Here is a 14,688-nt window from a genome sequence, read left to right as displayed (position 1 = left end):
GCCAAGGTGGATTTTTCTATATCAGGTTATTGTAGCTGGGCGTGGTAATTGATGTTTGTAATCCCTGCACCTGGACACCAGAGTCAGGATTGCCAGGAGCTTGTGACCAACGTGAACTACATAGTGAGTACGGGGCTGCAGAGTAAGACCCTATCTCAGTAAAGGAAAGTGGAAGCAAGGAAGCTCTGATTCTCACAGTTCATCTGACTAGTGATGCAGGTTGTCTCTGCAAATGGTCATGTTCTCTGTGACGAGTGTGTTCATGATGTTAGTACAGTGATAGACTCATCAACCTGCACTCTAAATGTGTGAGCCGTGACTCAGACGTCCCTCCTAGAACCAGAAAGTGCCGAGCTGGGGCTAGGCTCTTTGGCAGACACTGCCTTCTCACATGTGGACTGGGTTCAGATCCCAGTACTAGGAAGAGCAGAAAGGCTGAGAGATTTTTAATAAAGATAGATCAAAGAAAATGGCCTGTCACATGCTTTGTTAATTTGCTCTTTAGGAAGAGATGTGGGTAGAGAAATCAATTCTTATGAATAAGTTATAATTATATCTAATATTAAATGTGAAATAGTTTTGTGTAATAAAGCATTATGATGTCCTATAACACAAAGAGCAAAGGACATACAATCAAATAAACATTTATAAGTGCCTACATTCTTCAGGTTAATATAAACATTATAATCTATGAGGTGGAGACCCTGCGCACTAGGCATATAAAATCAGTGTGACAAATATTCTTAACAATTGGGACACAGTGGTAGAGTGAGCCCAGAAAAAGAATATTTAGCTCTTTAAAGAAAAATCAACTTTTTTCTATTTGTTCAAGTTTGAATAGTTGTGATATTCCCAAACAAATCATTTTTAAATTAGAGTATACAACCAAACTCACTTTTATAAGCCGCTATAACAAAGCAATAATAAGGGGAGGGGGTTGTATTCCTTAAATTTAAATTTGCAAACCTGACAAATTTTATATTACATGTTGCCATCAGGTGGCAGTCATACCACAGTTACCGTGACACCATAGACTCATTCATTGCATATCATCCCAGCGTGCTAATAACTTGGAAAATTTGGGGAAAGAACCGCATCTGAGTACATAAGGCAAGGAGTTGTTTCTGGTAACAAAGCCTTGGTGTAGGAAGACAAAAAGATGAGACTTTAGAGCACAGGATTTGGAGCTCCCCGAATGGGTACGTGCCACATCCTCGGTGCTTCTTGCAGTAGCTTCCTCACTCACTAATGAACATTTCTCCCTCGTAGCACGTTTAAGGTTTAAATCAGCATCAGTACAGGTGTAGTGTAGGAATCAGGCGGCTGAAGAGAGAAAGGAAGCAGTTGCTAATTCTAGAAATCCAGTCGAAGCTTAAGTAGAGGAAGAACGCACAAAATGAAAGAGCAGTCCTCTGCAGACAGCCAAGGCGGAGAGAGGAGGGAAGGGACCGTGCACATTATTAAAGAAGTATGATGAAACTTCTGTCTTTGTGCACTTAGTATAACAGAATACACGTTTATACTTTATAGTCACCAAGTAAATGCACACACACACACTCACACACACTCTCTCACACACACACATACACACTCACACACATACACACACTCACACACACATACACACACTCACACACATACACACACTCACACACACACACATACACACACACTCACATTCACACACACAAACACACCAAAACAAAAAACAAAAAAATCCTTGGCATGATATAATTTGAGCATGTGGATATTTCTTTTCCCTCTGTATACCCAAATCAGATATCTTTCCCTCTCTTGATTAGCTTACCAGTACTCTAGTACCAAAAATCCCCTCCCTTTTTATAATTAAAAATAAATGTCAAGGGGTTGGGGATTTAGCTCAGCGGTAGAGCGCTTGCCTAGCAAGCGCAAGGCCCTAGGTTCGGTCCCCAGCTCCGGAAAAAAAAAAAAAAAGAAAAGAAAAGAAAAAAATAAATGTCAAAATACAAACACAATGGAGGAAGCAGCACATTCGGTATGTCTTTACCAAGCACACTCTTCTGTAGCGTGCCAGAATACATTAGCAGGCACGGAAGCCATCGAAACACATCATGGCGCACACTTCCATCCTGGCCCTGGAGAAGCAGAGACAAGTAGATCTCAGGAGTTCAAGGCTACCCTGGGCTACATTGCAAGATCTGGGCTAAACAGACCTACACAGCTAGACCCAATTTTTTTTTTTCTCCAGAGCTGGGGACTGAACCCAGTGCCTTGCGCTTGCTAGGCAAGCGCTCTACTGCTGAGCTAAATCCCCAACCCCTAGACCCAATCTTAAAAAGTAAAGTCAAACGTAGTTCCTGTTCTAAAGAATGCCTTATTACTAGAAAAGCGTGTGGTTTGGGCAGTTATGTTACAGCAGGACGCGGTGAGTGCTAGAACAATAGTTAAAGAGCGTGTGCCTATACAGACTGTCCACAGTGAAACTCCTGGGGCACGTCTTTTTTGTTCTTCACAATGCCATGTGCGCCACCGGAAGCACAGAGGTCAATGCCCAAAGTCCCCATGCTAGCAGGTCGGTCAGTTCATGGCCGTGTCCTTTAAGGCTGTCATAGAGTAAGCACATTCCCCGATGTTTCAGGAAGTATTTCATTCAGAAACGGTAGATAAAGCTAATAGAACAGGTACCACAAACAGGATAAGAACCATCTTTTCCTTCAAGGGGAAGTGAGATGCAAAATGTAGACTTCTCTTACTTGGTTCTTTTGTTTCTTTAGTCCACACAACCTAGAAACTCGGTGATTTAGCAGCACGGAAGGAAAGAGGTTGAATCCCCCCGGGGCGGGCCCTGGATGCCTGGTGGAGGCGGCATCTCTGCCTGCTCTGGCTTGAGCTGCCACGTTATCAATGCTCCTTTTTTAAATTCTTCAGGTTCGCAGATTTTCGGAGGCATTCTTTTGTTTTGAACATCCAAGAGAAGCTGCTATTGCATACCAAGAACTCCAGTAAGTAGCACAAATTCAAAATGCAGATAATTCCATTTTATATCCTTTTATATATATCTTAGACAGAATTAATGACAGACTTAATAGTGTTTAAAGCAGAAGAAAATTAAGGAATTTCAAATTCAAAACTCCAGTCACATTAGGTTTAATCTTAGGAACTAGCTCTTGAAAGTCCCTTTCTGATCAAGTAAAAGCATAATGGACTTGCACTATGTCCCTTGCTGTAAGCTATGTCACACCTTATATTACTGTGTAGCTCTGCTTGTCCTGACCATGCTGTCTTCTGCTTTTACTCTCTCAGGTCAGAGTAGCTCACATTCATCATTGTCCTGTAGTGTCTCCCCAGTCTGAATGGGAATGGCACTGCCTTCCGTGACATACGCAATACAGTTAAAATAGCAAAAATAGCTGGACTGTGGTGGCACACCTTTAGTCCCAGCAGTGAGGAGGCAGAGGCAGGTGGATCTCTGTGTTCAAGGCCACCCTAATTTACATAGGTGTTCCAGGACAGCCAGGATTACATAGAGAAACCATGTCTTGAAAAACAAAACAAATCCAAAATAAATGCCTTCCATCTTTTCTATCATTAGGTCTCATTTGCTTTGTTTTTAAAGAGTTGTTTGAAGTAATTTCACTTAAAAAAAAGTAAAGCAGATACAGAGTAGTGAATTCTGTATGATTTTATACTTATAAAGTTTTTAAACAAGCAAAAGTTTAAGATGAAGAAAGTCCAAACGGTGGTCCTCTTGGGGTTTACATGGCTGGGAAATTAGGGAAATGGGAGGACACTGAGTAGATGGAAATATTCTGTGTTGTGTAGCCATTTGTCAAATCTTAGGATATATTGTAGTGTGTATATATATCTTACCTTCTAAAAACACTTATAAACAATAACTGGACATCACAAGCAGTCAGAAATGAATTATAAAACTAGAGCAAGTGTTAATTGTTTAGACTGAGTAATAATTAAATGGAGTTTTTATAGTATACTTGACTTTTTTGAAATTTTTATTAGAATTTTTTCCTATATATTTTTGGTTTTTTTAATGTGTCTGATGTTTTTTTCTGAATGTGCATGTGTTTGCCATTTGTTCCCAGTGCTCTTGGAGATCAGAGAAGGAATTCAGATCTCCTGGAACTATAATTACAGATGGTTGTGAGCTACCATGTGGGTGCTGGGATTCAAACTGGGCCTTTACTAGAATACCAAGTGCTTTTAATAAAACACTGAGACATCCATTTTCCAGTACCCTAGAACATTTTTCTGATTACTGTTTTGTATTAGAAATGTATATATCTTTTTTTAAATAGCTGTCCAATATACTTATCAATATATATATTAATAAAGCAGCCATGTGGAACAAACATATTTCCCTGTGTTCTCTTTATATAATTAGTAAGCATTGAACTTTTGATACTACTTCTGTGTGCCATTTACAGCAAATTTGGCACTTCAAACAGTGTTCATTGACATTCACCTTGAAATAATAATACAGGGAGTGATACAATAGATTAGGAATTAGTTTGTTGACAAACTATAATTTTTTGCAAATAATATAGTGTCAGTAAACCCTAATTTTCATTTTACCTATTTTTATCTCTGACCAAGAAAATGTTTCCAAGGATATAGGATCTTGAAAGGGATTAGAACTGGTGGGGCAGGGGTTGGGGATTTAGCTCAGTGGTAGAGCGCTTGCCTAGGAAGCGCAAGGCCCTGGGTTCGGTCCCCAGCTCCGAAAAAAAAGAACCAAAAAAAAAAAAAAAAAAAAAAAAAGAACTGGTGGGGCAGAGAACAGGATAGAATGGAGGTGGGTGTAATTCTTTTTTCACTACCATCTGACTTAAGAATATTTTTCAGTGCTCAGAGTCATCTACAGATGTGCACCGCTATCAAAAATACTTCCTTCTGCAGTTCTCTTCCACCCCTACCTATTGAATGTAGTGAATTAGATGGAGATCTCAATTCATTACCTATAATCTTTGAAGATAGGTATTTAGATTCAGTTATTGAAGGTAAGTATAATCTAACTAAAATACATAAGCTCTGTATGTCAATTTCAGTATATTCTTCCAAATATACATGAAACCATCCCCTAGTAGTAAATTATTTTCCCCTCTAGTTTCATTTACTTTTGAGGAAAGTAGAAAGTTATAGTTAGAAAAAGTAGTTTTGATCCTTTGAGTTCTCACACTTGTAAACTTGAATCTTTTTTCTTTGAATAAAAGACTTAGATGCGCCCTGGATGGGAATTCAGAGTCTTCAGATATCAGAGGCCAGTAAAGTGGATAAACATGAGACGGAAGAAAGCTCTGTAGCAGGACTTTCTAGCCCAGAGTTGAAGGTCAGACCTGCTGTTGCCTCCAGTAATTGCTATACAGAAGGTGAAAAGCAGCTAACAAAATCTCTAAAAGGAAAGAATGAAGAATCAAATAAATCCAAGGTTAAGGTCACTAAGCTCATGAAAACAATGAAACCAGAAACCACAAAAAAGTTAATAAAACAGAACTCTAAAGATTCTGTGGTTTTAGTAAGCTACAAATGTTTGAAAAATACAGCATCAAGTGATCTCACTAAATGCTTTGAAGGCAATCCTTCATATAGTCAGAAGGAAGGTCTGGATCCCACAATGTGTAGAGATAATTTTGACCCAAAGACCTACATCAGACAGCCAAGTCAAAAGGAAGCTAGCTCTTTGTCAGCTGATACAGACAGAGCTGAACACAAGTCTCCAGATACTGAAACTATGCACCCAGACCAGTCCGCTCTCTTGAACTCTGGCAGCCTAAATCTTTGTGCAAATTTGTCCATTTCAGGTAAACTTGGTATTTCCCAAGACGATAGTGATATCCCAGATACGGAGCACAAGCTGGCATCTAGAAGTCCATCAAATGATTGCCTTGACTGCCAGACAGCCCCATCTTCGGGAGTTAGAACACTTGAAGTCAAGCCCAGTAGTGAAGAGTCTTTCAGTGAAGAAAAAGTAACTGTTAAGATAGGACCTTGGACAGAGCTTCAAGAAGATGAACTATTTGTCAATAATTTACTGCCTGATTTTGAGGCCTTAGACTCTAATGATAAATCTAAGTCTATAGATCTACCACTTGAAAAGGATGCTTTACAGGAAGCAAAATGTCGTTGTACTGAAGAATCATTAACTAAATTCAGAAGTAATCTACCTGCTCCTTCTACAAAAGAATATCATGTTGTAGTAAGTGGTGACACAATTAAATTACCAGATAGTAATGCCGCGTATGCCTCCTCTAGATTTTCAGATTCAGGTGTTGAAAGTGAACCAAGTTCTTTTGCAACACATCCCAATCCGGAAATAGCCTTTGAAACTCTCCAAGGACCAGGTCCTTGCAATAATGAAAGATTACTTCCTCAGCTTTTGATGAAGCCTGATCACAATGTAAAACTTTCGTTAGGAAGTCATTGCACCGAGAGCACAAGTGCTCTAAGTGAAATACAGCAGTCGTCTTTGACGTCAATAAACTCCCTGCCTTCTGATGATGAGCTGTCACCTGATGACGACTGTAAGAGATGTGCTGTAGCTGACTGCCAGCTAAGTGACAGTAAAACTGTACTCCATCCAGGAACAACCAGTCTGCCAAAGTGGGATGATACCAAAAAGTCAAGTGTTATTTTGCAACAACAATGTGTTGTCTTTTCAGGGCATTTGGACAATGATACGTTAGCAATGCATTCCTTAGATTTAAGCAGTGAGGACCCATTACAGCTCATTCTCTCCGGGGAAGATGCTTCCAGTGGTGTAAGAAGTCACTGGGGCTCCAAACCTCACTTGGACACCGTCTTTACAGGCTCCCAGAGCCATAGTACATCTAGTATCAACTCCGTGGAAACAGTGCCAACACTAAATTCAAAACTGATTTGCTTAGGTTCTCCTTGTGTGGTTTCAGGTTCTGTTTGCACCGATGCAGAGCTCAGTGAAGATAGAACTGTGGAAGGAAAAAGCAGTGAGCCATTAAATCACAAACAAATATGTTCAGAAGGCCCTGTTGTGGAAAGTCACCCTCTGAGTACAGGTGACGACTCTCTTTCCAGTAGTACCGATGTGGTAAAACAAGGGCTTGTGGAAGATTATTTTGGATCTCAGAGCAATACAGATGTTTCTGATGCATGTGCTGTTACCTACCACAGCCTAGTTAGCTCTCAGGAAACCTGTGACAAAGGGATTGGTGATCTTCAGCAGGAACAGGGCAAAGAGGGGATGCAGGACGATCAAGAAATGGTTCAAAACGGGTATCATGAGGAAACGGACTTTCCAGCTACAGGTGGAGCAGTAAGTGTTCACTGTGTAAGGGCGGATGAGCTAGGAGGACAAAGACATGAACTGTCTGAAAACCTAAGCAGCGACTATCTGAGGGCCGCTGTAACTGTTCCTGCTGTTTGTACGTCTGCCTGTTTGTCCTTCCCATCTGCTCCACGAGAGTCTCCTTGTGTTAAATATTCTTCTCGAAGTAAAGTTGATGCCATTACAAAGCAGCCAAGCAGCATTTCTTACAACTTCACTTCTTCAACCTCCTGGTATGAAAATTCACCAAAACCTCAAATACACGCGTAAGTAATGGAACTCAGTATTGTGTGCTGAGCGTTTATCTGGAACATCAGATACAGTGCCAAAAGGTGGAATCTTGTTTCCTCTAATAAAACATGCTTCTTTGATTGTTTGTTAAAACTGGCGAAATGGGCACAGTATACCTTTGGAAGTCCGCTTCCAAATGATCCTCTTGTGTAGGCTACATCTGTTTTGGTGGTTTTTTTTTCCAGCAGTTTTGTGTAAGAAGTGTATGATAGCTAAGCATAAACTCTGCTTTTATCAGCCCATCATTTCTCCCTTGTAACTTCAGAGAAGAGCCAGTGTACAGGTGGTACATATGGGCAATGTCAAGAAGGTGAATGACACAACTGAAGGGAAGTCCTTAAACCTACCAGCCCCTACTCAGTTGCCTTGCTTAAGTCAGTTGTTCGATGTATAGATTGAGCTGTGTGCATGGTTTCCTAAGATCTTCTATTTCACCCTAGACCAAATCATTATCTGTGGGGTGATGAGTCAGGCATGTGTGCAGTAGAGTTTCACAGTAACAGATTACTCTGGATTATCTATAAAGCCTAAAGCAATAATGTGCTAACAGTCTTAGATTTGAAAACTTACATACTAGCTTGACATAATAGCATATATCTTTAACTCCACACTCAGAAGTGTCAGGCAGGTCTTTTATGACTTCAAGGCCAGCCTGCCTCCCAGGAACAACCGTGGCCACATAGACAGACCCTGTTTCAGGATCAAACAAAACTGACGACACTTTTGGGTTCCTCTCAGTCTCTGCGTCTCTGTCCAGTATGGACCGCAGAGGCTACTATTCCTCCGCTCCATCCATTCCACTTGATTTCAGCCCAGTGGGGTCATGTTAAGGAGCAGTTGTGGCGTGCAGTCTTCGGGTTAGATTTATTATCATGCCAAATAACCGTATACTACCCATTCCAGCTATGCCTCTCGTGCTGCTGCACCTCGTGGGTGTGTTAGAGAGAAATGCAAATGCCCACCCTGCTGCAGTACCGTGCGCACAGCTGTGCCTGATATGACAGCCTTTCTCTCTTGTCGTTTTTACGTTGTAAGAGACAAAGAAGGGAGAGTTTGATACATGAGAAATGCCGGTTGCCATTTCCCAGTACTTTTAGTTATTCTAGGCATGTAATAGCAAATTTTAGAGAAAGCATAAACCACTTCTTACACTGTCTTAGTCAGGTTCAAGTTTATAGGGCTACTTTAAAGTTGCCTCAGGCTTCAGTGTTCCCAAAATAGTTACCCTTTGATAAAATCATGATGGCCCCACGTGCTGTCATGACTTTTACAAACATTGCTGATCTTCTTTTCCTGCACTTCTCCGAATTCACTCTGTTCTCTTTTTGTTTCTAAAAATAAAGAGTGACCGATCTTTAGTAAAGACTATTTTCTGTACTGCTTCACTTCAGCTTCCTTCAGGCAAAAGAAGAATTGAAGCAACTTAAACTTCCTGGTTTCATGTACAGTGACGTTCCTCTGCTGGCGTCCTCAGCACCGTACTTCAGCATGGAAGAGGAGGAGGGTTCTGAGGACGGCGTGCACCTCATTGTCTGTGTCCATGGTCTGGACGGTACGTGGCAGCCGTTGACACCCGCCATGGCAACTCAGTAGCTTTTCCAAATAGAACATAAAATTTTCCATCATCTTTGAAATCAAAAAATGGTGAATCACTAAAGTTAATTGATATCACATTTTGAAACACAAATGTGCTTTACTAAATGTAATATTAGATTTTGATTTTTGTTCTTTTTTAGGTAAATTTGACAAATTTACTTAATATAAATATTAAATGATATTTCTATATGATATTTAGATATATATCTATATGATGATCTGACACTCATTTAAATGTTTCAATTTTAATTTTTTTTCTGAATTCTTGGTGATTTTATCAACTATAACCTCAGGACTGTCCCTAAATAGTTTCCTATTCTCGTTTACCTTGCTTCTTATTCCTTACAGATTGGGGGTAACTGGTGTCCTTACTAATTTTAGGCATCACTAAAATCATGCTGTGACTTCATGACAACAGCCGGGTTACTCAGCAGATTCTCCCTTCTAGTCTGAGAAGCTGACAGAAAAATACCCAGCTATTTCTAGATGACTATGGGATAGTACTCTAATTCTACAACAAACTATTTGTGGGATATAAAAATATTAAATAAAGATTTTTTAAAAGACTCTTCTAGAAATAAAACACCTTCAATACCAACCTTTTAATCCTATCTTCAAATAATGTGAAGTCAAAGAATTATCTGCAAAACAAGACTATTTGACAATAGAATTTTCTGGCAGATTTTCTTCATTGAAAATTTCACAACACAGATGTCCTCGTGTCACATAAGTTGGTTCAGAATAATGGAAAAATGATGGAGTGCAGCCCATTCTTTGGTTATTACAACTATGGTACCAAATCTGGTAACAACATCATACCAACACTCTCCTAAACAGACTACTTGATATAATAAATAAAACTCTAGGTTGTAGCATTAATACTAAATTATTATAACCTCTTCCATGTCCAGAATACAGCAATAAATAGAAAGAAATTTATTTAAAGTACAGTACGTAAGTAAATTAGTATGAATTATTGGTGCGATACAAGAACCATTCCCAGTGAGTATGAGCTATGAAGCAAACATTAGGTATGAAGTAGAACTACGCTCTAGCCCATCGCTGTGATTACTTGGATTTACTTCTAAGCCATATAAGACTTAGACTTATTAGTGAAAATTGGAGGTGTTCATTTTAAAATTAGGAATAAAAAGGTATATCTCAATACATTGATTATGGAATATCAAACATTAAATATTAGAAGGGTAAAATAAAATGAACACCTGATAATAGCATGTCTATATTCCTAGCCACCTAAAAGAATCAGAAAGATCTAGTTTTAAGGATGGTCTACATTTTATATCTGTATATTTTATCTCTTTAGATATACCTACTGACAATAGTTAGTGATTATTAAACTGTAGCCACCAAAGGAAAGGCAACAGACTAAATCTAAATCTAAATTGCATTTGAGATTTGTTACGTGGTCACCTAAGGCAGTGATAGAGGGCTATCACTGCTATAGTTGACTGCTGTCAGGTCCAGTTAGTCTCTAAAGGGCTGTGCTGCTTGGTAGAGAGTGAACCACAACCTCTTAAGAACTCAACTGTGAGGATATCCGCTGGAAAGTCTTTGACACAACATATTGTCTGTCAGTCAGCAAGTGGATTAAGACATGAACTTCATGTTTCCAAAAGCTGTGAAAATGCATGGTAGTGTACGGGACACCTTTTCCTCCTCATGTTTAAACATCACTTTTCATTTTCTAGGGAACAGTGCAGATCTCCGACTAGTGAAAACATACATTGAATTGGGACTGCCTGGGGGAAGAGTTGATTTCCTAATGTCTGAGAGAAACCAGGTACAATAAGGCAGTGTTATCTGGCCAAGATTCTTGTGCCAGTTCCTACATTTTTCTTGCTACAAAATGCTTGTGGTCTTATAAAGTCTTATGAATTCAGTGAGATTTACCATGAGTTCATAAAGGACAGACATTCTGACTTAGGAGTTCGCTTTGTGCATAAAACATTTTAGAGTTCATATTTCTGTACAAAAGTTGTATTAACTGAGCCATTAGATGAGGCCCTGTGTTTAATACTGCTAGCCTAAGACATAGCTAAACGAAGCAAGGGCTACTACAGACACAGAGACTCTTTCCTTGAAACTATGTCCATATTAATATAATGAGTACTACAGTCACTGACTCGCCTGAACTCAACTGCAGTGATAACACCCAAACTTAAAATATATGATTGTATCCAGTTTCTCGTGTTATGGTACATATTTTAGTATATAATATGTTTTCCTCTTTTTTAGAATGATACTTTTGCTGATTTTGACTGCATGACTGATCGCCTTTTGGATGAGATCATACAGTATATTCAGATATATAGTTTAACAGTCTCAAAAATAAGGTAACTTATATTATTACAAAGTCTATTTTTATATCTCTGTGACTTAAAGAACAAAACAGTCTGTAGTGCAGTTAACCTAATCTGCAGCCTAGGATCCGGGGCTGGAAAGGTAACCCAGCTGATAACAAAGCTTATAGCCAAGTCGTCCAATGGAGAGAACCAACATCCATGTGTTGTCCTCTGACTTCCACATGCACACTGTGGCACATACATACATACATACATACATACATACACACACACACACACACATCATACATACACACTCATACATACATATACATGCATACACACACATACATACCCACATACACACACACATACATACATACACAAAATAATTTATTTTAATATAGTGAAATGTAAGAACCTTTAACTATATTTTAGAGCTAGGAAGATTGGCTCAGTTGGTAAATTGCTTTGTTTCTTGATATGCAATAATAAAGAGCCAAGTTCAGATCCCACACGATGTAAAAGCCAGACATGATGGTCCACATCTGTCAGTCTACTGCTGGGGACCAGAGACAAGTAAGTGAATCCTGGAACTTGCTGGCCAGTCTGTGTAGTCAGTTCGTGAGCTCTGAGTTCATTGAGAGACCCTGTTTCACGACATAAAATGGAAAACAGTAAAAGAAGATAGTTGATGTCAATCTCTGGCCTTTACACGTATATGCAACATATATGTACCTGTATGTGTGTGCACAGAAACATGTACACATGCACTTGCCTTTGAGGAAAAATTGTTTTATTGTATAAAGTATTCAGAATAAACTTTAGGGACAGAAACTAGGTTAGTAGGAGCAGATATTATCCCTGTGCCTTGAAAACAGTTTAATTTCATGTACAGTAATCAGGAAAGCCAGAAATTTCCAGCAGATTGAAATGGTGGCTGCTTGAGGAGATGCAAATGCTGACTACCCTGATTTGGTGATGATACATTATGAACATGTTTTGAACCAACACATTGTAACTGTCAGATACATACATGTTGGTTAACATTTTAAATTATTTTTTCCTTAAAGTTTTTGGGGTGTATGTGTGCATGCGCAACATGTATATTCAGACACACATAGAGACTAGAGGACAGCCGCGGTGTCAGTCCTCAGGTGCTGTCTACCTTGTTTTGGAGGCAGGCTTTGACCTCACCAAGTAGACCAGAGTGGTTACCTGGCAAGCACATCCCACAAGTCCACCTGGCCTACCTCTCCAGCACCGGGATTACAAGGAAGCTGCACCTCTCTCTCTCTCTCTCTCTCTCTCTCTCTCCCTTCTTCCCTCCCTCCCTCCCTTCCTTCCTTTCATAAAATGTATTTGCTCTGTGTTTCTTTTAGGGAGCTGGGGGGTAATACCATAGCACCCAGCATACATGGGGTGACTCCAGGACAATTAGCCAGACTCAGTTCCCGTTCCATCATTTGGTTTCCAAGGATTTTATTCCTAGCGTTGTCTCTTAGATGTGAGTTTTGATAATTGAGCTCCGGTCCTCAAGCTTCCTAAGCAAGCGCTTCAGCAACTACACTACCTCCTCATCCGATAATTTTAGACTCTCGACAGCTTAGGAGCAGCAAATAGATAATTTCTTAAAAGTTATCTCATCTTTTATATGTACAATTTCATTGTTATATTTGAGGCTTAACAAATAATTTGGATGTATACCTAAAAAGGAAAAATTTTGACCTAGTTATATGACTTTTTAATGAATTATATAGTGTATATACATGCTTTATCTTCATGAATATGTGTGTCATATGTATGCGTATAAATAACCATGAAGGCTGGAAGAGAGCATCAGATCCCCATGGACTGGAGGTGCAGATATTCGTAACCTGTAGTGAAGTTACTGGGATCTGAACCAGGCTCCTCTCCAAGAGCAGCAAACACTTTAACTCAGCAGTTAAGCTAAGCCATCTATGACCTATCCAGCCCTCCAAGTATTCTTAAATATATTTATTTCTATAAAGTTACTAATTATGATAGGTTTATCAAATGTTTTATCATAATAATTGAGATTCGGTTCTTATATTTTTATTCTTTATAAGTTAAATTATTTCAAGTATTAAACTATAATTTAAGAACAATCTCAAAATTCTTAATATTACAAAATCTCTTATGTATCAGGTTCGAGGTTTTTTCATGAAGTTTTTGTTGGTTTGTCTCTTTAAAATGAATATTGTGTGATACATCTTTCTGTTTCTTTTTTACAGCTTTATCGGACATTCATTAGGCAATTTAATAATCCGTTCAGTGCTTACAAGGCCAAGGTTTAAATATTACCTCAGCAAACTTCATACCTTTCTCTCTCTTTCTGGACCTCACCTTGGTACACTCTACAACAGCAGTGCTCTTGTCAATACAGGTAAAAAGTTCATTCTTCTGTATAAAATGTGACCTAGGCGGATTCTTCTAGAGTTTTTTGCTATTATATAGAGAGCAAATTTGTCACGTACCTAAAGTTTTGTAAAAAATAAAGCTCATTTTTTCTGTTTTGTTGTATACATGAAGTAGTTTAATAAAAATATTGTTATCACAGTTACTTAAGGATCTTCCCTACTAGCTAGCTGCCCAGCTTTCTGAGCTTTAATCAACAAAGCATGGCGGAGGGACTGGAGAGACGGCTCGGCACTTCAGGGTATTAGTTGCTCTTGCAGATGCAGGTGTGATTCTCAGCACCCACATGGTTTCCCGCTCAGGACTAGGGACTTCGAACAGACACACCTATATGCAGGCAAACGTTCATACTCAGAAAACTAAAAAAAAATCCAAAAATATAAGGAAGTATAACTTTAGAGTTAAAGGTTATGTGTCATAGTGCCAAACCAATATAAAAAGTTTATTGAGATATGACAAGTCCTGGGTTTGCCTATAGGTTTGGTTTAATTTTTCCCTTGAATTTTTTTAATATGATAGCTTAGTCAGATTCCCACTGTAAAAATATATTTAAAATTTAATTGATGAATCATTCCATTCTTTTGTACTCATTTCCAACCAGTGATTTCAAATTGTCCCTAGAAGATGTTGATAAATCGTTTATTCCATGTGCTGTTTAAATTAGTCTTCTGTGCCTTCCTTGGAACTACCTTTACACTGAAAGTTCAGTGAATAGACATTTGGACCTGTGGTTAAAGTTTTCTTCTGTTTGTTTTATACCTTTAA

General features: G+C 38.8%; 1 protein-coding gene across 21 annotated transcripts in view; it reads left to right on the top strand.

Annotated features, from left to right (window-relative positions):
• The window catches only part of Fam135a (family with sequence similarity 135, member A), an 80,692-nt gene that overhangs the window by 52,842 nt on the left and 13,162 nt on the right, over nt 1-14,688 (top strand). For 13 of the 21 annotated variants that reach the window (NM_001134597.2, XM_039083961.2, XM_017596557.3 and 10 more), the window contains 7 exons: nt 2,908-2,981; nt 4,840-4,994; nt 5,208-7,560; nt 8,977-9,137; nt 10,891-10,982; nt 11,438-11,535; nt 13,740-13,891. In NM_001134597.2, coding sequence (NP_001128069.2) covers nt 2,908-2,981; nt 4,840-4,994; nt 5,208-7,560; nt 8,977-9,137; nt 10,891-10,982; nt 11,438-11,535; nt 13,740-13,891 — 3,085 coding nt within the window. The remainder of the gene's footprint in view (nt 1-2,907; nt 2,982-4,839; nt 4,995-5,207; nt 7,561-8,976; nt 9,138-10,890; nt 10,983-11,437; nt 11,536-13,739; nt 13,892-14,688) is intronic. The other 8 variants (NM_001393818.1, XM_063267501.1, XM_017596560.3 and 5 more) reach the window with 3 other exon arrangements.

Source organism: Rattus norvegicus, chromosome 9 (assembly GCF_036323735.1).
Source record: "Rattus norvegicus strain BN/NHsdMcwi chromosome 9, GRCr8, whole genome shotgun sequence".
NCBI lineage: Eukaryota > Metazoa > Chordata > Mammalia > Rodentia > Muridae > Rattus > Rattus norvegicus.
Note: the sequence above shows the minus strand (reverse complement) of the source record. Positions and strands in the feature narration are given on the sequence as shown.